The following is a 23,399-nucleotide window of genomic DNA, read 5'->3' as shown; positions in this document are numbered from 1 at the left end:
ATTCCATCGGAGGGGCTATCTTAAGTTAGGGAAGATCACAAATGAAGCACACTCAGCTAAATGCCCTCAGTGCTACACACCCAGCTCTAGCCATAACCTTTATTGCCTTGTAAACTTAAGATGCCTCAGTCTGAGCTATGTAATCACATTCTATGCTGAAATGTAAATTCTGATGGGATTTACTCAGTCCCAAGAAACATCTCTTACACACCTTTCTAGTCACTCCCCTCTGCTTTCTTAATGTTGTTGTTTTGAGTGTTTTATCTATACGTGCTACATGTTAACCCTTTCATAGACCCATCATACTACTAAGGTCTCAGAGTTATTATGAGCTGTGTCAAATGCCTCCCAAAATAATATTCTATTCCCAGTATCATTTGTCTACATCCACTTATCTATCCATTAGGAACCCATCACAAGCATGAGGCAGAGGTAAATCACATTCTCTCTCTCCCTGCAATGTTTTTTCTCTCATCACACTTCCAGGGGTAACAAATGCTACGATGATTTTGGTGCCTTTGTAACACAACTTGCAGATATGGAGATGGCCACAGCAGTACATGAGCAAGTGTGAGACCATCCCCATTTACTCCTGTGGTAGAGACTCCTAGTGCCTTAGACGTTTTCGTGTTGCAACTTACAGGTCTCCTGAAGAATCATCTTTGCTTCCTACTTTCACATGCATTACCTCACTGAATTCTTACAACAATCTTGTCAAGTAGGCCATTATTACACCCATTCTGCAGAAAGAAAGACCGGAAATGGCTTGCTTGAGGTCAGCACAGCATGGCATGACAGCAGTGGTGCCCACCACGGAACCAGGATTTCCAACCCCGCATTACACTATTTCAAAGCAGTCTCTTCATATTGCGTTGCTTCTAAAACAACAGAATACTGCTCAAGTAGTGTATTCCAAAAGGAGCCTTGTGGTTTTTTTTAAACTATAAAGACAAACTTTCTAGCTAGTGGCCTGTAGGAAAAGATTTCAGAAGTCTGTCAACAGGAGGATTTCAAACCATAGACCCCAGATAGATAGTGCTCTGATAAAAAAAAATATTAGCATTGTTTTTGCAGGATCTCACTTCTGTGGGGAAAAAACTATGTAGTGCATCATATCGTGTGTAGCAAAAGAAGCACCATGCACGACGAACATGTACACAGGTGTTGTCAACGTTCTCTTCCCAATGTAGCCACAGAAGAAAGTGTGAAGCATACTGCAATAAGACAATATTTATGGCTCAAGAAATTCGGCTTCACATAACAGTAATTATGAACAAGATATTTTCCCTAATAAAAATTACTGCAAGACAAAATCTGGAGGAACTAAATGTTTTCCTATGTCCTCTTTATTTTATTCCATGTGCTCAAGAACGGTTGCGGGGAAAGAAAGGGAGAGAAGAGTAAAAAGGAGTGGAGGGAGAAGGGGAGTCATAGCGAGACGGCCTCTGCTGAGGGTTGGTTTTGCTTTAGAAACTGGAATGTGTCCAGGCTTGATTTTTATTTTCAATTCACATTTCAGATCCAGCTCCCCAAACTCTTTGATCTTTCTCCCTGTCTCCTTACCCGGAAGAGAACCCTTGGCCTTCTCAGCTGGGAGCTGGGAGCACACGTGGAAAGACTGGCTCGGATCCATACTCTTGCCAAATTTAGTCACACAAAGGGGCCTGCAAGGGAAAAAAGAAAGGATGAAAGCGGCAGCCGCCACGACTTCAAAGGCCTTGCCGCCGAGCCGGGCCTTGCGCAGGCACCGCCCTCCGCGGATATAAGGCGCGGCTCGCGCGCGCGAGGCGGCCTCTCCGCGCTGGTGTCCCGCGCGCGTCCCCGGCTCGAGCGGGCGGAGGGGACCAGCTGTGGAGGGGAGGGGCCCAAGGGGCGGGCCGCCGCTGCCGGAGGCCGGTCCCCACGCCAAGTTAAGGCGCCTGAGAAAAGTTTTCAGACCGGAGAGAAAAGCATTTTACGCCAAGCCCACTAGGCGAGCCGTCCTGTGGCCTCTGCACATTTATCCCAGCACGCACATCCATGCCACTCCGTACTGGGGATTCCCCCTTCCAGACGTACGGCCGGTGCCTCTGCGCCGGAGCCCCCGTCCCTGCGGCGGTTGACAGGGGTTCGCATTGCGGAGCCCCCCCGCGAGGGCGCGTGGCGGGGCTCTTTCAGGCCCATTCTGCTCCTCGTCCCCTCGTTCCTGTCCGCGATCACCCCAGCTTGACTCCTCTCGCTCCGGACGGCCCCGGGATGTGAGCCCTCGCTTCTCGGGTGGCAGAGGGCCGGCTGGTCCCACACAGGAGGATGGGATGTGGCCTCGGCACGACCCGGCCCTCTGCACCGGCGCGCCTCGGCCCCCCATCCAGCGAGCTGCGGACGCCGAGCTCGGCCCGCACCCGCACGAGCGCGGGAGAAGGCACCGGAGAGCTGGACGCGCGGGCGGCCGCGGGGTGTTCCGTGGGCGGGCCCCACGAGGCTGTGCGGGGGCGCGGCTGCCACCCCGACGTCCCGAATTTGGCCCCGAATTTGGGAACGACTCTTTCACGGTCCCAGGAGTTGTTACCCGGCGGGTAGGGGGCTGGGTTTGTCGGTCTGAGGAGGAGACCAGAAGAGGCGGAAGAACCCCTGGGATGCAAACTGCCATTTACCTCGCGCCCCCCGCCCCCGCCAAGTCCGTTAAACTGAAGGTGCCCACAGCTTTAGTCTTCTGGCGAAGCTAGGGTGGGGAATCGAGGGTGTCAGAGTTCCGTCCGTCCCTGGAATCACAGTTTTCGTTTTCTACTTCTTCTCCGTCCTTGCTCTCCCCTCGAGCATCCTCTTCCGTAGGCCCCCGCCACCTCCTTCCTTTGGGATCCCACCAAAGTTGTAGCTGGGAGAGACTCCAGGCCACACAAAGGGGAAGACCCGGAGTCTGGGTGGGGGGTTAGGACCGAGGGGGCGGAGAGGGCTCTGAAGGGCACCGCGCTTTTTCTCTCCTCCCTGTAATTAAGGACTCACTTGAGTGTCTGTAGCTGAGTCGACTTGGCAGCAAAATCGCCAGGGGGGAGGGGTCTCTGGTGGGAGTGGGGGTCATTCTAGCTCCCCTGTCTGCACCCGCGGGGGCCTGGGCCGCGTTTACCCTGCGGACTGCGAGGCCCGTCTCCGCTCCCCCCTCTCCTCGGTTCCGGCCCCGGGTGGGCGCCTCGTCCCCCACGCGCAGCGCCGGCGACGGCGCCCGGCACCGAGGGAAGTGTTGATATAAAACAAGTCACTGTTCGCTCCCAAACTAAACCCAAACCAACCAAAGCCACCAAGAGGGGAAAAACCAACAGCAATACAGCCAGCCCCTAGCAATTGTTTCACGGTCGGAATTAAATCACATCAAAACGCCCCCTGAAACCCACATCCTGAAGGAGTGAACCTGCAACAGCCAACCTCTAGTCGTTCGCTCGAGTTCACACGAACAACCCGCCTCTACATCCGAGGGAAGGGGGCGGCGGGCGGCGGTGTTTCTCCCGCGCCGCACCCACCACATCCCGGACTGTGCACCCAAAGCGGCGGCTTGCATATGTAATAGCAGCCCCCACACGAATTAGAAAAGACCTCCCGGCGACAGAAATGCCTTTGCCTGCAACATCACCGAACCTGTTAGAGGAGAAGGAACTTCTTGCCGGGGTTACTGCACCCCTCCTGAGTGCCCCTGCTTTCCAACCCCCATCCACCCGCCCCAGGAGAGACAGACTTCACGTGGAGATGTCAACCTCCTTCTCAGACAAACCTTCAAATATACTTGGGTGAATGTTTTCTGGTAAAGCCCCCTTTAAGTACAGCCCGTCTCAAGATTAGCAACAACGCTAGGGACAGTCAACACCCGCACGCCTCGGGGAGGACAAACAGCCACATAAACAGAGCAAAGCGCTCGGTGATTTCGTTAGAAACAATGTTTCCATAGGAGAGGGTTACCGAAAAGTACCAAACACAGCCACCTACCCTCGGCCCTTCAAGTAAACAGTTCCCACAAGTTATTATTCCCCAAATCCCCATCTTCTCGAGCTTCTAATCCCCAGGACACCTGAACGGGATCTCCAAATGACTCCGGGAGTCCAGATAATTAACATGAAGGAGAAAATGGGATTCGAATTAGTTGTAACACTTAAACAGGGAGATGTAGGAGTTGCCACTTAATATCTTTTTGGCTTCCAGAAAATATCCTCTGGCCATTCTGTGTGCTGCCCAACCCCCCCTCCCCGCCCCGCCCCTCCTCAACATTTTGATGCAAAGGAACCTCTACTCTGGCTACTTTAGTGAAACTTGCATTTCCCAGTTCTTTTCCTATCAGCCAAATTGGCACATTTGTGGGAGAACTTTTGACTTTGCTTTCCCATATTTCTTTTAGAACAGAGGGTATTAATGTCATAGCTACATGTTTACAGCCCTAGTACTTTGCACTCACATTGATGCATAACTTCAAGACAAGTTCACTACTGCCACCAATTTAAAAAATGGGTTTCTTGCCAATCTTTTCAGTATTATCTTACAGACACATTTTAACAGCAGAATATTCTTTTTGTTTTTCTTCTCTAAGGCTTTGCATTGTCAGCATTTAAAGTGTATTTAATGCTTTACTCTTCCTGGCTCCCATCACCAGCCCCTTAATTTTGCTCCAATCCCTGCAGATAGAATATGTGTGACAACTGACAGTGCTGTATGTGACCAACTGAACCCTTTAAATGATAGTTTTTAAAAATTGCTTCCTAGTAAATTCCCATCCCTAGGAAGTAGTTAGCAGTAGGCAAAGTTTTAAGTGCTCATTTTGAGCACTGTTAAGGTCTTTACTTATACAATGTCCAGCAGCTTGCAATTTTCCCCCGGGGGAAAAGAGGGATCCTTGCATGACTGTTTCCTATAAAATAGAGCTAACGTCTGATTCTGTAGTGTTTTCCTTATTTTCAATTTAAGGTAGATGGAGACACATTTCTCCCTGCTTGTTTACTGTTCTGAGGTTTTACAGATGGCTAGTGTATTGGGTATAATAATTTTGCCTGGATTTTTAACTGAGGGGGGTTGAGAGCCAAGGAACAAAATGTAACATGTTTTCAAACTTCAGCTTCACTTATACTGTAACTTTCACAAAGCATCTCCTTAAAAGTTCTGTCCTTGTACAAAATGCATCAAAGAGATGGTGGAGGTTGGGGAATTTTTGAGGTCGGATTCGGATTTGCATCTTCAAGAGTCTCTTTGAGTGCGCAGCCCGAGGTGCCAGAGACTGCCCGGTCCTCCCTCCCTCTACTGGCATCGCACTCCTGGGTCCTTTTGCCTTCTCTCTCCCTCCTTGGGTTGTTTTTTCATTCTCTATTTGGTTCCCATACACTGTGGTGTGTATCTCCTAAATTCCACGAGAAACCTAGCACAACTTTCTCTGTACATCCCATGGTGAGGATGTACTGAAAGAGATCTTGTTTTAAAAGGCGGTAATTAAGATCCAGTCTTCAGTTTTTTTCTTCTGTGTCCTATTTTTCTCGGTAAGCCTGGAGATTTAATTTTTGCTAGCATGCGTTCTCTTGTCCTTTGACATTATATTTTCGGAAACCCACAACTCTCTTCCTTGTCCTTCTTGTTTCCGTTCTCTTAGTTGAGCAATGTCTGTTATATTTTCCCCTTTTCCTTCTCTCTGTCCCCAATTCCCGCCTCATCCGCCCTGTCAGAGCATCTATCAATGTGGTGTCGATCACAGCTGCGGCGGCTTCTCTTTCATCTTCGTAGCCCTGCCAAAGGGAGGGAGGAAGAGAGAGGGAGGCGGGAAAGAGGGTGGGGGGAGAGACTTGCAGAGGAAGGTCGGGGTTGGGGGGGTGTGGGACAAGAGAGGGGATACTTAGATGTTGAAGTTAAACCTTCCCAGCAGAATTTCTTGTCAATTTCACGCGGGCAAAAGGTGCTTCTTCGTGGGTTACAGGAAGCGCTGGGTCCTTCCTTCTCTCAGCAAGTTGCCTGATTCTTTCCTCTAGGCGCGCGCACGCGCGCGCGCGCACACACACACACACACACACACACACACACACACACACACAGCACTAGGACTCGTCCTACAGGCTCTGGGAAAAGAAAAAAAAGTCCTCAATCACCACCTCCTTCTCGCCGTTCTCCCCCCCCCCCCCCCCCCAGCGGGCGGCCGAGGAGAGCTGGAGGCGGGGGAGGGGAGGGGGAGGAGAAGCGACGCAAGTGGGTAGCTTTTCAGCGCCAGCCAGGCGCGGGAGGAGGAGAAGCAGTGGGGAGGCGCAGCCGCTCACCTGCGGGGCAGGGTGCGGAGGAGGGACTCGGGTTGAGCACTCTCGGTCCGAGGAGCCTGGACGCACCCGGAGCCTCGAACGCGGCCAAGCTCAGGGCACCCCCCCCCCCCTTCGGCCAGGCGAACCCGAAGGTGCAGCTCTTTGCTTTGACAGAGCGGCCCGGCGGAGGCGTGGAGAGCGGCGAGCGAGAGCGCCAGACTGAGAAACTCGAGCCGGGAACAAAGAGGGGTCGGGCTGTGTGTGTGTGTGTGTCGGCTCGAGCTCCACGCAGAAGCATATGGGTCCGAGGCCCCTGCTGTGAATCCCCGAGACCCCGCCGTACCCTCCACTGCCGACTCCCAGCGCTCGCCCGCACAAACTTTATTCTTGGCAAACTTCTTCTCTTTCTCTTCTCTCCTCCTCCCCCTCCACCACCTCCTCCTCCTCCCCCTCCTCCTCCTCCTTCCTCCTCCTCCTCCAGCAGATTAAATGCGCCTGGAGAAGGAAAACCGAAGCGAAAGGGAAGGAAATAAGAAGCTCTAAAACGGACATCTCCAAACCGGGTGGCTCTTTAATTTTTTTTATCCTCCAGGAAGTGGACTTTTCGTTATCTTCTGATTCTCCTTGTACCTTCTCTGCTGAGGCAAACGGAGTCTTTTTGCCCAGCTTGCCTCCTTTCTCGGAAAACAAACTCCCAAATTGGCAACCGGGGAAGCTAGGGTGGAGAGGTTTGCGTAGAGACGCGCCGACGGACCCTCCTCTGCACTTGGGAGAGTCGTGCTTCCACCGGAACCCGCGTCCTCCGCGCGCAGACCCTGGAGACGCTGGGGGCGTGGGGTGGCCCCCGGGGCAGCCTAGCCTAGCACGCGCCACGCAGCGCAGACGCCCCCAGAGGCGCCGGCTGTAGCGGCCTTAAGCAGCCCCGTGCCCTTCGGCCTCGAGGGCGGGCGCAGGCGCCGGTCTCCGCGGAGCGGGAAGGCGCGGGCGGCCGCCGGGGCTCGGGCACCGCCGCAGCTGCTCCGGCCGCGGGCTGCCGGCCCCATTTCCGCCCGCTCTTCGCCCTCACGCATCCTTCCAGATCTCCTTTTTCTCCTTCCTCTTTCGTTGATCCCCTGTCTTTCCTGCTGTCGCCTCGGGTGCTCCTCCAGCGGAGCGGAGATTACCGAGTGGTCGGGATGCCCCAACTCTCCGGGGCCGGCGGCGGCGGCGGCGGGGGAGACCCGGAACTCTGCGCCACCGACGAGATGATCCCCTTCAAGGATGAGGGCGATCCTCAGAAGGAGAAAATCTTCGCCGAGATCAGTCACCCCGAAGAGGAAGGCGACTTAGCCGACATCAAGTCCTCCTTGGTTAATGAGTCTGAAATCATCCCGGCCAGCAACGGACACGAGGTGAGCGGGCCGCTGCCCTAAGGTCCGAGAGGCGTGGCGGGTCCCGGGGAAAATTAGAGGAGGGACGGAGATTGTGGGAGCGTCGACTGATGGGTCCCGAGTAGGTCCTCCGTTTGCTGGAGTGGGGGCTTGGGAGGGGGGGGGGGGTGGATGGGCCTCCCGGCCAACATTCTTCGTGTGTGGGGGTGTGGGTGTCGGTGGGAGGTGGAGAAGTGCAGCGAAGGTTACTCCAAGTGGGTCAGTTCTGAGGTTCGATGACTGAATTGTTGGTTTGTGGGCAGCAGAAGCTGCCCTTAACCCCTAACGTCTTGCGTGCGGACTTTTTAGTGGGGTTGCGAGGGTGCGATGCATTAAAGCGAGGATGTCTGAACAACGCTGAGAAGTTCTTCCGTAGGACGGAAAATAAAGTGCACCCGCTATCTCTCTCGGTAGATGTCTGCAAAAGTGCGTTAAACCACCAAAGGCTTAGGTAGAGACGAGCAGAGCCGCTGTCAGAAAGGAAGGGGAGGCGGGCGTGCGCCGAGGACAGGCGGGGCGGTCCCAACCGCCGCGAAGCGGGGCTCGCGTGGAGCCGGCCGGCCCAGGGGGCGCGCGCCGGGGTTTCTGCGGCTGCCGGAGTCCCAGCGCCCAGGCCGGCTGCAGGGAGCCGTGGGCGCACCGAGCCGAGCCACCACAGGGCGGGAAGCCTCCCAGTGCCGCCGCCAACACTGCTTTTCTCCAACCCCGGTCACTTAAAGTGAAAAAGCGCTTATATTTGGGGTAGTTTGGGGCCTGGATCAGGCCTTAAATCTATGCAGAAAAAAAGGAGAAAGTCGAGATGTGGCGGAAGCCAGGGCACCCACACAGGGAAGGGTGAAAAGCGCTTTATCTGATCTCCTGGCCCGCTGCGGGCGATAGCGCAGGTAACCCAAGTAGAGTAAATACAGACACGTGCGTGCCGGCAAGAGAAAGCCGCAAGCGGGACCGCGCGGAAGGGCTATTTCAGGCGGCAGGGAGTTTCAGAAGGGGGGGTGGGGGTGGTGGGCGGATGGACCCTGATACCCGACACTACACTGGCCACCCTCTTTTAACAACTGGGAAACGCTTTGGAGGAAATCCGGTAGAAAAGTCCTAACACTCAAATGATTTCACCAACGCTTTTTCCCTCCAAAGAAACTTAGAGGGTATACCCTTTTCCCTTAAATGGCATCCTTCTGCCCCCAAAAAGAAAGCGTGTGGTTTTGGGGGCGGGGACATTTTTGGTTTTAAACAACACGATTAAGAACACTTCAGAGTTACCTTCTGTATCCCAATGGCAGGGGTGAGTATGCATTTGGAAGGCTGGGGGCCTGGGTTCTTAGGAGCACACAGAGGTGTTCGTTATCCTCGAATCTTTGATTCCAACATGCCAATTTGAGGGGGGGTCAGGAAGGGAGCTAGGGTACACCAAACCCCACTTAAAAGGTTTGTGACTATGTATTGGGGGTAGAAGATTACCGGGAGGACATATGGCCAAGGAACCAAGTAATGTCCAAAAAACACTTAGAGGCCAAGCTTGTATTTGTAGAACAGCCTCTTTTTTCTTTCTGCTCATTTTGCTTGTCCTTCCTTATTCCATGAATAAATTTGCCACCCGCTTCACATTTTGCGTTTCTGCTCTGGAAAGAAGGGCTCTGCAGCTTGAAGCATAGAACCCAGGGATTAGGGCTCTATTAATCTTTGCTGTGGTGGTAAGTGGGCACGGGGTAGACCAGGGAAGATGGTGAAGGGGTAATACCACTGATTTGCACGTGGTTGAGGCTGGGTGGATGGTGGTTACCAGAATTGATATTAGCTGGGCTACCTATTAGATGTTTATAACCCAACTCTCAAATTTTCCTCCCTTTAACCACAGAAATAGTTCACTTTTTTTCTTGTCGGCTTGCACTCAGCCTGCCATGGTAGGTTATAAGGAGTGGGGGGCTCCTGCTGGGACTTGCTTGGGACAAGTTGCCTTAAGACCTCCATCTGTGAGTGCATAGTTTCTATTTAAAATGTACTTTTAGTTGTAAAATGATATTTCAGTCCGATTTTAATCAGTACTGATTGAAGTGAACTGTGGTTAAGGAAGCTATCGAAAGGATGAACCCCATTAAGCCCCAACTCCTGTCATGTCAGGTGTCCAAGTAGCCTTGATGCATTGTAGCAATCAGCACCGTGTGGGTCTTTCCCAGATTTACTATATTGTTATTGTTCTTATCATTCTTTATACTTTCTAGTCCTGGGTAGATAATAGTCACCGAAAAATTTGTGTTGAAAAGAAAAAGCAAAAGATTTCCCCGTTCTCAACCCTAGCCTATCCTTCTTAGATTGGTAAAATGGGTACATTGACTTGCACCCAGTCCTCGTCCTTTGAATTACCAGTGGACACACACTTACTACAAACTCTAAGTTGATTTTCTCTTTTGGGGGCATGGGGGTTCTTGCTGTTAGGTGGCCAGACAAGCACAAACCTCTCAGGAGTCCTACCACGACAAGGCCAGAGAACACCCTGATGATGGTAAGACACTAATTCTACTTTTCCCAAATTTATAACCTCACGTGCAATTTGTGAATATAGGTGTATCGGATATGATGTGACTGTGCTATTTTAATAAAATAACACTATTTTAACAAAATGGGAAAGAATCCAGCAAACTTACTGCCTATGTCTAATGTATATTTACATAATTTTAAAATTGTCTTGAAGGAGTTAGGGGCCTTTGGATTTTAGCTGGCTTCCAGAGTATGTGGAAGAGGAAATGTCTGTAATAAGTTTTCCTCTTTTCCTTATTTTAGCCAAAGTTCTAATTGGCTTATTTTTTTTCTGCATTGTTATAGAGTGACAGTCTACACCAATTTATTTTCCAACAAGAAATAGTTTCAAATGGATTTTCCTTTGTAAAATTGCTATTTCTTGTTACAGTGAGAGGGCAGGCAGTGAATGCACGGACTGAATATGGCCCAGTAAATCGAATCTAACTTGTAAAAATATAAAACTTTATTCTTAAAATTAGGAACTTTGCATATGGAACATGTTAGACTTTCTCCCCATTTCTAATTCTTGCTCAAAAATTTAAAAATTGCATATATTTTTTAGATTTAAGGAGAGCTCCCTGTGACTTTAAAATAATCTGTAGGGTTTTCATTTCGAATAGTCTGCATTTCTGTTCTCCAGTTTACTTACAGTCGGCCTGACCAGAATGAAGTGTTCATGCATACAATATGTCAGCCAGGAGGAGAAGGGAAGAGAACTGTAATATCAGACTTTCTTCTGAGCTACAAAGTAGTTATACAGATTAAAGAGAAGAAATGTATATAGTAAACACACACAAATTTCTTTGGCAGAATGGCGTAGTACATAAAATTAAGTCTCCTGGAGTTAATCCTTTATAAATTTGATTAGTTGTCCATGTACTAGACACAACTCTTTCTCTTGATAAAATCTAGAAATTTTCTAGAAATCTACAATCACGGGTAGAGTTTTTGAGTTTGCCGATACGGTGGAGCATAACTTCAGGTGTGTAAGTGTGTGTGTGTGTGTGTGTGTGTGTAGCCAGATGGCCTTATATGTTTATAATATAGCTTTAGATTTGTGTGTGTTTTTCCCTGTGCCTGTATTTCTTGGTCCAGTTTGTTAGTTTTAGAGCAAATTAAGTAAGATGAATAACACTTATTTTTGTAAAAACACCCGTCAGTAGTGGAAGTAAATTGAACCACATGTTTTTAAAACATCTGTTTTGCTGCTAAGTCATTTAAGAGAATAAATACTGTCAATCTAAAATAGAGCATAATAATCCAGTTACAGTATTTTGTAAACAAGTCTTTTGTATAAGGTCTGATTTGTCATAGAACTGTTAGATTTTCAGATGAAAATACAGTGATATAAAAAGGAAATCAATGCATCATTGATTGTTATTTGAATTCTCTCAGGAAAGCATCCAGATGGAGGCCTCTACAACAAGGGACCCTCCTACTCAAGTTATTCTGGGTACATAATGATGCCAAATATGAATAATGACCCATACATGTCAAATGGATCTCTTTCTCCACCCATCCCAAGAACAGTGAGTAACATGCTGATGTTGCAAATTATTTTCAGAAGTGGAAGTTAATTTGTATGTTAGCAAAATGTTTGTTTTTTAAAACACTTTAGAAATACTCTCATTATATGTGACTGGTCATTACTAAATAAGACCTGCTGTGAAGAATGGCTGCCTTGAAAGAGTACTTACTACCTTTGATGTCTTGCTCTTGGAATTTTAGCTTTTGGCTTATTGGTTAAGATTAATAAATAACAGAGCTCCAGTTATCATGAAATCAAGTAAAGCTAAGTCAACAAATTCATGATTTTATGAGTATTGTGCTTTTTATGCTGATGACAGGAGAAAATTGATTTAATTTTTCAATTAACTAAGTACTGTATAGTTTTCACTGCTCATAAACCATCTAGAATCAGAACTACTTTAGCTCATTTGTAGTTGAACATTTAGAATGTTACTTCAGCTTTTAAAACAGTGTTTCATTTTATTGTATTACCCTATGTTTTTTAACAAATCAGTTGGGGGTCAGGTGGGGATGAGGTATTTTTACTCTATTGTCAGTTGTTGAGAAAGTATCATTTGAAGATAATCCTAATGAAAATTGTTCTTTTTATCTCATGGCTCACTTAACTTTTCAAGTTCTAAAAAATGCAGTGGCATTATAACTACATTATGCAAATGTTTAACACTGTGAAGAATTTCAGATACATTATTTGATGCTATTTTTCTTTGTTGGGAAGCAAAAACCTCCTTTATACAGTAGGAAAACACCTAAAGGGTAACTTGTATAGTATGTGAATGTGAAATGTACTGGTGATTGGAGTTCTCCCAGAGAATAGTCCCTTGTGTGGTAGTGATGGATTTTCACTGATCCATCAGTGTATTTACCCTATTTCAGACTTACTCTCCCTCTGCCACCTAAGCCCCAGTGAAGAACATGTATGTGTGGGTCTTGGGGATTAGGGGTTTAGTCTGTTCCTCTAGGGAGAGAAATCCAGGATCGTGAAAATGGAACCTATGGTCTTTGCCTTATTAGTCCAGTGCTTCCACTAAGTGGGGGGAAAAAAATCACAGACATCTGGGGAAAGTACTGGTATTAATACCTCTGGGATCTAGAAGATTCAGCAAAGGAGCAGAGAGAAGAATCAATTGTGAACAAATAGTATTTGTGTGATTATTTGTAGTCTTTGATTGTTAGAACGAGAGGTATATGAGATATATGTGGGCACTGTGATTTAGAAGTTAATGTAATTATTTTTCCATAAATTTCCAAAAGATATTCGAACTTTCAAGTAGGGAATAAGATATTTCTAATTTTCATATAGCAGCTAAAATGGTGATCTTGGCAAACTTGTGACGGTTGTTATATGAAATAGAGTTTTCACATTTTATTTTAAAAGGCTTTTCAAATATTTGATGATAGAGATGTCTGTGTGATACATACGAATCTCCTGACTAAAAAGTATATTAACTAATTAAGCAAATACAGTTTAATATTTAGAGACCACTCCAAGTATAAATGCTTCTGAGTTTTAAAATTTGTAGGTGACTTTGTATTTGTTGAACTAAATATGCAGACATCTCAGATAGTTCTTTTATCGTTGAGCTATTTTGTTTTGTTGGGGTTTTTTTGGATGGTAAGGAGGAGAATATGTTTTAGATAAGGGATAATTGAAGATTTCTGTTGAAAGTCTTTTTAGAACAACAAATAATCTTTCTGACAAATCTAAATTATAGTCTCTGCACTGGTAACAATAGAAGATAACCCCTAAAACAATCTTACACTTTTCAGCTGTAAACACAATTAATGCTTAATAAGTATTTGTGGGATTTATTCTTTAGTTCAGCCACTTCTCCTTTCAAAACGAAAATTATTAAAAGTCAATATAATAAAAATCTGATACAGATAAATTATCCCTAAGCATATTGAAAATTAACCTTCTTTTCTTTAAATTAACACTTTCTGCTTTAGGTCTCCAGCATGCAGCACGCACCCTCACCCCCGCCAATACTAATAATTTTGAAATTCTGATAGAAAGTATTGTTAGTATACGTATTAAAATTTTGAGGTCAGTGAGTTGAACAGTCATTCGTTGTTTAGGAAAGATTTGTGGCCAGAATAAATGTTGGTGGGTGTAGATTGGAGGAAAGGGGTGTGGTTAGGAAACAGTTACCTTACCTTGTTACCTGCTGTTTTGGTGTATTCTGTTATATTTTAGGACCTGTTTATTTTAGGCACATTTTGTTGCGATATTCTGCAGTTTGCACAATTATAGAAGCTTTTCAGTTTTAACCACAAGGCTATGTCCATTTTTTTTTTTTTTTTAAGGGTAGTTGCAGTCTTCGGTTTTTAATACCTAGCAGCTGTTTTTAATGTGTCTGAGATCCAAAACACTTTAACCGGAAAGCAGCCTCTCTTATTCACCCCTAACCGCGCTTTCTGCCTTCTTGCTCTTTAACTCTCTCCTTAGTAGGACTTAGTGTTTGTGTAACTGACATTCTCAGTGATAAGTTTTCATCTAGGGTGTCAGGAGCTGGGTGACCATTTGTGTTTGAGCTGAAGGTGGGGGTGGCCCCAAGGAATCCTTGTTACTTGCATTTGCATTACAAACAACTGCTTGTTTACGGGCATCTGCTGCCCGCAGGTGTTAGGACTAGAAAAACACCTGGGGGTGGGGGAGGGCCCTGACCGCCCCTTCCTCACACAGAATCTTCCATTTTATAGGAACCTGCACATATCCAGAGATTATCAGCTAAGGCCAATTGGCACGCACAGATGTGTTTCTGTTGATAGCTCATTTTAACAATTCTATATGCGTTTTACTCTTTTTTAGACAAATACTGACATAAGATGCTTACACAGCTTTTACCTGTGGCCTAAGTACAGTATTACCTACTCAAGTGAACCACCTTTGGCAATCCAGCTTTTTTCCTTCTGAAGGGAAATTTTAACTGGCTAGTTACATGTTTCAGAACTGGAATTCTTAGAAGTGTGTTTATATCAGAAATATTATGAATGAGTATCTCAAAGAATTTTAAATGCAAATTCTCAATTCAAATAAATCATGCCTAATAAGAAAACACCTGTAATAATAACACATTTGGTGTCAGTTCTTAAAGCACAGTAAACCTTGGCTTGAGTTGGTCGTTTTCATAGAGAGTAAGAAGATGCTGAAGCTTGTTAAGTATTTCAGAACAAGGACCCTAGAGAATTTATTAAAAGCATACTCCCAAGCCTTTTTTTTTCTGAGTCTTATTTATGGCAGTCCCTCTAGGCCAATGGTAAAGTATTAAAAGAAAAAAATACTTTGTTACCTCCTTTGGGTCCTGGCGCTTGCGTGCCTGAATACCCTGAATACCATGTGAGCAGGGGGTTTGGCTGGCTTCAACATAGTGAAAGTTCCCTTTGGCATAATGCACTGTGGTTATTAATCTTAGGTGTCAGACTTACATTTGTCCCATAGGCTACCCAAGTTTTTAACACCTCTGAAGAGAAGCATCTCATTTCTCTTCAGATGCATGGGAGGGAAAAGCAGCAGACGTCTTGTGGGGAGCTACAGCAAATGTTACAGCTGGGTCGTAGGACCCACCGACCTACCGCAGTAACACCTGGTCAGCACCGTGCTGCTGACTTCATTGTTTCTTTGTGCTCACACAGGATGGATTTTTAGGTGGGAAAAGACGATGTTTATGTTTGCATTTCATCTTTCCTTTTTTTTTATTTTTAGTAGACATTGCTATTAAAATGTTCAGGGGATCTTTTTTTCATTAGTTTGAGCATCTCCGTTCTATTGTATGGTTTTTTTTTGTTTGTTTTGTTTTTTTTTACCTTAAGAGAAACATCATTTTGATTTCTGATGAACAGAATATAATAGGTATCTGTTATGACTTTGTGATAACCTACCCCCATGTTTGTATTTGCTCACAAACAGCTTAAAATTGATTTTCGTCATTGCTACATCTTGAATTAGGAACTAAGTAAGCTTACGCTTATCTGTAAGCTTACACTTATACCACTGTGCATTGCTGAATAGCTTTGAAAATACAGAAGTAATAATTCAAGAGTGGAGGGAGACTGTGGCTTATATTTTGAGCAAGGTTTTTAAGGTGGGGTGTCTTCACTTTACAAGAAGCTACTTAATTTGATTTAGTGAGAAATTATTTTCAATTTTCTAAGTTGCATACTTTCCGAAGCTAAGTACATTAAATTTGCCTCTTTACCTGAAGTGCAGGAGAATTTAAGTTTTAGAAGATGGGTTCTATCTCAAATTTGAATGTGTGTATCAGGAGAATGTGTGGGGAAATTCCCCAGAGCCCTCAAACTCTTCTAGTTCTTTCGTTTGATACATTTTTAATTGTAATGCTACAAAGCAGGGAAGGATCTTAGTCTGAATAATTGGAAGCTGATGCGACACCTTACTCCCCCGCAACTACCATTCATGTATCTGAGCTATCTCAGGACCAAATGGTTTGCTTATTCAGGCGTTCCAGGGAGCCATACTACCTACATCTGACCCTCCAGTAGCTAATACCGTACTTGCATCACTCGTGCAGCCAACGTGTGATCTTTATTCAGCTATATTTTTTTCAAAATGACTAGAAATTTCTTTTTAAAATTTTTTTTTAACGTTTTATTTCTTTTTGAGACAGAGAAGAGCATGAATGGGGGAGGGGCAGAGAGAGAGGGAGACACAGAATCGGAATCAGGCTCCAGGCTCTGAGCCATCAGCCCAGAGCCCGAAGCGGGGCTCGAACTCACGGACTGTGAGATTGTGACCTGAGCCGAAGTCGGACGCTTAACCGACTGAGCCACCCAGGCGCCCCTGACTAGAAATTTCTTGTTCGTTCATAAAAATAAGAGAACAACCCAATTTCACTAAAACTAAAGACCATTGAGCCATCCTGCAGAAAATCTTGCTCTTCGAAGTACCTCTTCTCCTGCCCCCACACAGGTCCTGAAGTTGCTCTCATCAACCCCATTATTTTGATTCAGTCGATCTTGTGGTTGGAGACTTATGTACGATTTACCAGGACCGAGATTGGACCTCACAATGGGGTTCAACTGGACTTGAATTTGTAGCCTCACAAGTATTCTTTCATAACATCAGTCGAGAAAATTGTGTAGCTTTTTGAGTCCTGTTGTGTTGTTTTTGCTGTTTTAAACCAATCCTATCAGTTCTTTAGGCAGAACCATTCTTGGTTTATGTGACTGACATTTCTTTAGGCAGTAGATCATTCCATAACTCTCTGACCCCTTTGTTCCTCATTTATGTATTATAGACATTTTATAAAACTGGTTTCCCTTTGATTTCAAAATAGATAAGCCAGCACTGTCCGTGGGTTAGCAGAAAAGCACATATGTTTTATTCCCTGGCAAAAGTAAAGTTCAGCTTTATATAGGTGCTGCTATCATGGGAGTGAAGGTTTTTTAAAAAGTAGATATTCATTTAAAACTTGTGTATCTTGAATATTATTAAGTGGTTAATGCCAAACAGAGAGTCTATAGAAAGCTAATACTGTAGCAGTCAAGAGACTTAGTACTGCTTTGTACTGTCCTGATAGGTCCTTACTCATTTGGAAAAGGCAGCCACTGGACTTTGTTTAAATACTTTTTAAAATATATTTTAGATCATGATGGCTTTTCAATATTAATTATGACCTTATGAAGTCACAGTATAGGAATTGTACACTTTTCTATAAGCTCTTAAGTCATTTTAGGCATGTAAGTGATTCAATCTTTATAAAATTTGAAGAAGTAAAGCCAGAAAATGACCTAGAGACGAACCACAAAGGTTGGGTGGGGCGTGGGGGCAGAAAGAGAGGGATATTGAAATACACTGACTTGACAGGAAGAGTGGGCAGTTGAGTAGAGAAGATGGAAAGGAAACAGGGATTGCTCACTCCAGAGATTTTGACAATGTAGCCAGTCTAGCTGGGACTATTTGCAGACTAAGAGGATGTTCAGGGGATTTTATTTTTTTATTTTTTATTTTTTTTTAATTATATTTATTATATTTCTTTGGCCAGTATTGTATTTTACTTGGATCGTTCAGGGGATTTTAAAATCTCCGTAAGATGATGCCTTTATACACCATACCCACTCAAACTAAACTTGTAAACCTGCTGAAATTAACTACTTGCTATGTGTAGATCACTCACAAAGCTCTCAGGAGTGGTACTTACCGGTCTTCAATCTTTATGGGGAATATTGCAAGGGCATTACAGAGCAAACAAGAGTTTTGCCTACTACCTGTCCCCTTTTTCCCATCTGTAGGAGAAATATGACTGGCAGAGATGTTGCGTCACAGAGAGTCTAGAAATGTGTTTTATTTTTGCAGCTAACCAGGGGCAGATAGACGCTAAAAAACTTTTAATTGTTGGCCATTGTTTTGAGCTATGTCCACACATAATTCTATATGAAACTTGATGGTTTTTCAGAATCAGGCTTTGATCCTCATCATAGTAATTTGTTGTTGATGTTATGTTCACTTTAAGAAAGAGGACTATTGCAATTTTACTTAGCACAGAGAAAGGTTGCATGAGGGGTAGCTGAAGGGAAGGCTCTATAATCTAGAAGGAGGAGTGGCTCAAGTGGAGCTTTAATTTTCCTTTCATGTTGTCAGCTTCTTAATGAAACAGTTACCAAAGCAAATTTTTAAATGCTGACATACTAATACCTACTTATAAGTCCTTTTTTTTCAATCCTGAAAAATTCTGCAGTAAAACCTATCCACTGTTGATGATAGTTGATCAGCTGGTCAATTGATCAAGGACTACTGATGAATGATGAGATAGTTCCATTCAGCCTAGCATTGAATAGACACGTAAGTAGATTTGCTGAATAAAAAATGCACTAGAAATTTTTCATGTATGTTTTTTGGATATTTCCAAGTGATCTCTCTTTATCAAACCAAATGCTATGTTAAAAGCAAAAACTGTCCGCTAAATAATCCTTAGTATTTTATTATTTTATCTTTTCTCTGATTTGTTGCATCAGTGAAAAGAGAGAGAGAACATTAGGCTAGAGTCTTTAATAAGAAAATCAAAGTCGCTCTTTAAAGACTGTTAAGTTTCCAAGTAACTGCTAAAAACAGCCAGCTGGGAGCTTGCTGCAAGAATGAAAAAGAATGGGACTGGACCCTCATATGAGGACTGGTCACAAGAAGTACTTTCTTACTTAGTTCTAGAAACTTAATTGAAGAAAAAGAGGTGATAGAAGCACTTTTTTCAAAAGGATACTTGAGATAGAAATATAATAGTAATAGAAAATCGTCTTCAATTATGTTTTAGTATCATATGGTTAATGCAATTTATTTTTATTGTTTCCCAGATAGAACCATTTTTTTTCCCAGTAAAACTTGAGGTATTTACAGGTATTAAAAATTTTTGTGTGTTCCTTCTAAATATATGTGGCATTATCACTGCGGAATTTTCTAGGCCAATGTGTACTGTAAATTATGTCCTTCTGTGATGTTGAGAACAACATATTTGAGTGTTGGTTAGGTAGAGCCAGGTATTTCCCTGTGAAGGCAAACCTGTGGGGGAAGACCAGTACTGGGTAAGATGTCAGAGACCTGAGGTCTCGTCCCAAGTCCTTCATTCTTTCCCAAAGCCGTGGGGGGAGGTATTTAACCTCCATCAGCCTTTGTTTCCTCATTTATAAAATGAGAAATTTTAATATTTCTTGCCTGCTTTATGTGGTTGATGTGAAATTTAGGTGGCACAAAGCCTGTAAAAGTACTCGGTTTACTAGCTAAGGGAACAGAGCAGGAGTGTCAGATGGTATAAGCCAGTGCCTGGACCCCCACCTGCTGGGAATGCTGTAGCCACAAGGGGTGTTTGACTTTACCTAGTAAGCTCCTGAGAAAAGGAAGAAGTGTTTGGTTTTTATTATGCCACTGTGCTGACCTGAAATTTGGACACTGAGTGAAGGCCTTACATTCACCTGTAGAAAATTCTTGTGTAGGGGTGCCTGGGTGGCTCAGTTGGTTGAGTGTCTGACTCTTGACTTGGGCTCAGGTCATGATCCCAGGGTTTGTGAGTCAGGACATTGGGCTCTGTACTGATAGTGCCCAGCCTGCTTGGGATTCTCTGTCTCCTTCTCTCTCTCTCCTCCTCACTCTCTCTCTCTTTCTCAAAATAAATAAATAAACTTTTGGGAAAAAAAGAACAAAAAAAGAAAAATCTTGCATAAATAAAAATTTTGGGAATTGTCATTACATCCCTTACCAAAGTGGCTTTCTTCTCTTGGGTTCCTTTTTCTCCCTAGTCATGTTAGGAGAGCATGTGATTTTTCTTGTTAGCACCATAGAGAATGAGATGTGTGAAGGAGCAGGTTTCTAAATTTCATATTCATGAAAAATCTCATATCCTTCTAATATTTGATATGAAATTGCCAGATAACTCTTAACTCCTTGGATGGAGGTAAGAATATTTTTTGGTTAGGAGACTTTTCCCCTTAATCCTTTAGGAGCCAAGTTTCTTCTCTCCACTGCAAAAATTATATAGAGGAGATCTAAGAGCCATGTGAATGTAGAGGATGACAGGCAAGTTATTTTTTTCCCCTTTGAATTTTCTTCTAACTTAAATCTTTCCAGCTTTCCTGGCACCTAAAAGGATCAGGTCCAAGGGGATGTGTTGGCCCAGCAGCAAGGAGAAATCAGTGATTTTCTAGCCTTGTGGAAAATTCCAGCTTCCATCCTTTTAAGACTTTACTTTTTCTCTAAATAAAACCCAGTGAATGTTAAATATATTTCAACATGGAGTCAGCTTTCTTGGCAAAGAATTCTTCCATTTTTAACGGCAAATATTATATCTCATAATTATGATCACATATCATCTTGGTGCACTGGTTCAGATGACTTGGATCAAGAAAAAGGTACTATAATCTTGTCTCAAGTGTGTTAGACTTAGTCTGTGACTCCAACAGTGAGACTTTTTTAAAGTCTGGAATAAACCCAAAAGTACTGAAGTAAAAAATTATTTACTGCTTACTGCATTGGGCTAACCAGTTTAGCTAACTAGCAAGGTTGGGAAAAGAATTAAGTCTCCCAAACGTTGCTTGAATTAGTGTTTGCTCATTTGTCTGTATACATTAAAATTTTTACATTAAAACTCAAGATTTTATTTTATTTTTTGAAAGGAAAAACACGTACCCTTTTGAAAAAAATGACTACTTTGAGCCAGATGCTGTTCTTTAGTCCTGACTAAAAACTGTAGGTGGGTGTTCTGATCCCCATGGAGTTGTGGAGTCAGTGCCCTCCCTTAAGATAGAAAGAGGTGTTTATTTTCTTTGAAAATAGCCACGTTTGCCATTCAGAACATAAAACACTTATTAAATGAATCGTAATATTGGTTAAAATATAAAATAGAAAAGCAGTTATTACTTTGATTTTATTGGAAATTTCATTAATGCTTCACTATGTTTTATGAAAATAGAATACTTTTATTAAAAAAAGCAATCCATGGTCACTAGAGAAATTAGTAAAATAAGCAAGAGGAATAACAAATATTAAATTCCCAGAATCCCACTGTGTGAGGCAATCACTCTTAAAACTCACTATGTAGCCTTTTAGACCTCTACTGTACCTATGCACATATATAAATATATATTTTATATGTTTATGGCAATGGGAACATAATATACTGTTATGTAATTTGCTTTATTTTCCCACCAAGATACAGTATATAATTTTTACATCATTTTTTTTTAAGTTTATTTACCTTGAGAGAGAGAGCACAAGAGCTGGGGAGGGACAGAGAGATGGAGAGAATCTAAAGCAGGCTCCATGCTGTCTGCAAGGAGCCCAATGTGGGGCTCAATCCCACAAACTGAACTGTGAGATCCTGACCTGAGCCAAAATCAAGAGTCAAATGCTTAACCAACTGAGCCACCCAGCCGCCCCTAACTGCACCTAACATCATTTTTAATGATTGCCTAATTTATGTAATCAGTCTTGTTGAAGACATTCAGATGAAGTCACATTTTTCCCTATCTTCGGCAACATTGTGATGAGATGCATATTTTCTTTCTTTTTAATTTTTTTTAATGTTTATTTATTTTTGAGAGAGGGAAAAGGCAGAGCATGAACTGGGGAGGGGCAGAGAGAGGGAGACACAGAATCCAAAGCACGCTCCAGTCTCCAAGCTGTCAGCACAGAGCCCGACATGGGGCTCGAACTCACGAACCCATGAGATCATGACCTGAGCCAAAGTTGGACTCTTAACTGACTGAGCCACCCAGGCTCCCCAAAGTGCATGTTTTCTAACTAAATCTTTGCACAGATTCGATTTCCTTGAAATGAATTGCTAGAAGTAGAACTGCAGAATTAAAGGCAATGAGTGAATGCACCTTATTTTTAAGTTGGGGTTAACCCAACATTGCAATTTAACCTTAAAAAAAGAACATTTATTTTAAGTCCATATTTAAAAGTATGTATTTGATTATATTCAGGTTTGGTTATGGTTGCTGTTTTGAGGCTGATAATTTTTATGCCTCTTCTGGTTAAGAATGAGTCCAGTGCTAATGAAGAAGTCAGACAGATGGAGAGCAGAGTATCTGTTTGTTTGTTAGTGTATATATATACACATATGTATATATATAGTGTATATATATATATATACACACACACACACACATAAATATGTGTGTGTGTGTGCATTTAAATTTATTTATTTTTGAGAGAGCAAGCAAGCACAAGCAAGGGGAGGGGCAGAGAGAGAGGTAGATACAGAATCTGAAACAGGTTCCGGGCTCTGAGCTGTCAGCACAGAGCCCAGCGTGGGACTCGAACTCATCACCAACTGTGAGATCATGACCTGAGCCAAAGTCAGTCACTTAACTGACTGAGCCACCCAGGTGCCCCTGTTTATATATATATATCTTAATGTTTACATATTTTTGAGAGAGAGAGCGCGAGAGCAAGCATGAGTGGCGAAGGTGCAGAGAGGGGGACAGAGGATCCAAAGTAGGCTCTGCACTGACAGCAGAGAGACCGACATGAGACTCAAATTCACAGACTGCAAGATCATGACCCAAGCTGGTTAGATGCTCAACCGGCTGAGACACCCAGGTGCCCCCAGTTTATTTATTAATAAGACTGGATTGGCGAATGTGGCTTGGACTATGACATAAATTTGGACTTCCTTTGACTTCCCCAAATTGAACACATCACTGAGCCACAGACTTCCCTAACAGAGGCTGGGAGCTTATCTCCTGTGGAACTTGAGGTGAGAACAAATCCATGCTTGGGCAAGTTGACCTCAAAAGAGAGAAAAAAAGAGTCATCTGCCCTTGCTCATTTTCTTTCTCCAAATCACCAGAGAGGAGTAGTCCTGCCTTATGGAAAATGAATGAGGAGATGGGAGAGGAAAAGGCTGCCTTCCTGGGAGTTGCCCAGAGAACACAAGTTCCTACTTTATTGGCCAAGCCAGGGAATAGGGAAGAAGGGCACAGTGGTTCCCTTTAGTCATAAGCCTTGATAGACTGATCAGACTGTGGCCCAGAGACAGTAGTGGTAAAAGACACATTCATACGATGATGGGAGTTGCAGCGGAGTACTGCTGGTGGAGTCCAAAGATCTGGATCCCAGTGCTCTGTTACTGGCACACTGTGTGCTCTTCAGCCAGTGACTTATTCTCTCTAGACTTTGGTTTCTTCACCTATAACATGGATTGCCACCTGTTCTATTTGTAAAAATACACAGTACTCTGTGTTATTGGTAGTGTTTCTGGGACAG

General features: G+C 44.0%; 2 protein-coding genes across 8 annotated transcripts in view; one reads left to right on the top strand and one right to left on the bottom strand.

Moving 5' to 3' along the window:
* Positions 1-3,058, bottom strand: part of LOC144616152 (uncharacterized) — a 41,586-nt gene extending 38,528 nt beyond the window's left edge. Inside the window, exons 1-3 of the mRNA XM_078445826.2 lie at positions 2,983-3,058; positions 2,016-2,577; positions 1,564-1,664 (exon numbers count right to left, since the gene is read on the bottom strand). Of these exons, the coding sequence (XP_078301952.2) occupies positions 1,564-1,664; positions 2,016-2,577; positions 2,983-3,058 (739 nt within the window). The remainder of the gene's footprint in view (positions 1-1,563; positions 1,665-2,015; positions 2,578-2,982) is intronic.
* Positions 3,059-5,859: 2,801 nt separating this feature from the next.
* LEF1 (lymphoid enhancer binding factor 1) overlaps positions 5,860-23,399 on the top strand; it is a 127,121-nt gene continuing 109,581 nt past the window's right edge. For 2 of the 7 annotated variants that reach the window (XM_060654468.3, XM_060654469.3), the window contains exons 1-3: positions 5,863-7,621; positions 10,073-10,139; positions 11,552-11,685. In XM_060654468.3, coding sequence (XP_060510451.1) covers positions 7,406-7,621; positions 10,073-10,139; positions 11,552-11,685 — 417 coding nt within the window. In that variant the 5' untranslated portion in view covers positions 5,863-7,405. Of the gene's footprint in view, positions 7,622-8,658; positions 8,922-10,072; positions 10,140-11,551; positions 11,686-23,399 lie in introns of those variants that run through there. The other 5 variants (XM_060654471.3, XM_060654472.3, XM_060654470.3 and 2 more) reach the window with 5 other exon arrangements.

Source organism: Panthera onca, chromosome B1 (assembly GCF_046562875.1).
Source record: "Panthera onca isolate mPanOnc1 chromosome B1, mPanOnc1 haplotype 2, whole genome shotgun sequence".
Taxonomy (NCBI): domain Eukaryota; kingdom Metazoa; phylum Chordata; class Mammalia; order Carnivora; family Felidae; genus Panthera; species Panthera onca.
The sequence above is the reverse complement of the archived record's forward strand: the minus strand, read 5'-3'. Positions and strand labels throughout refer to the sequence as shown.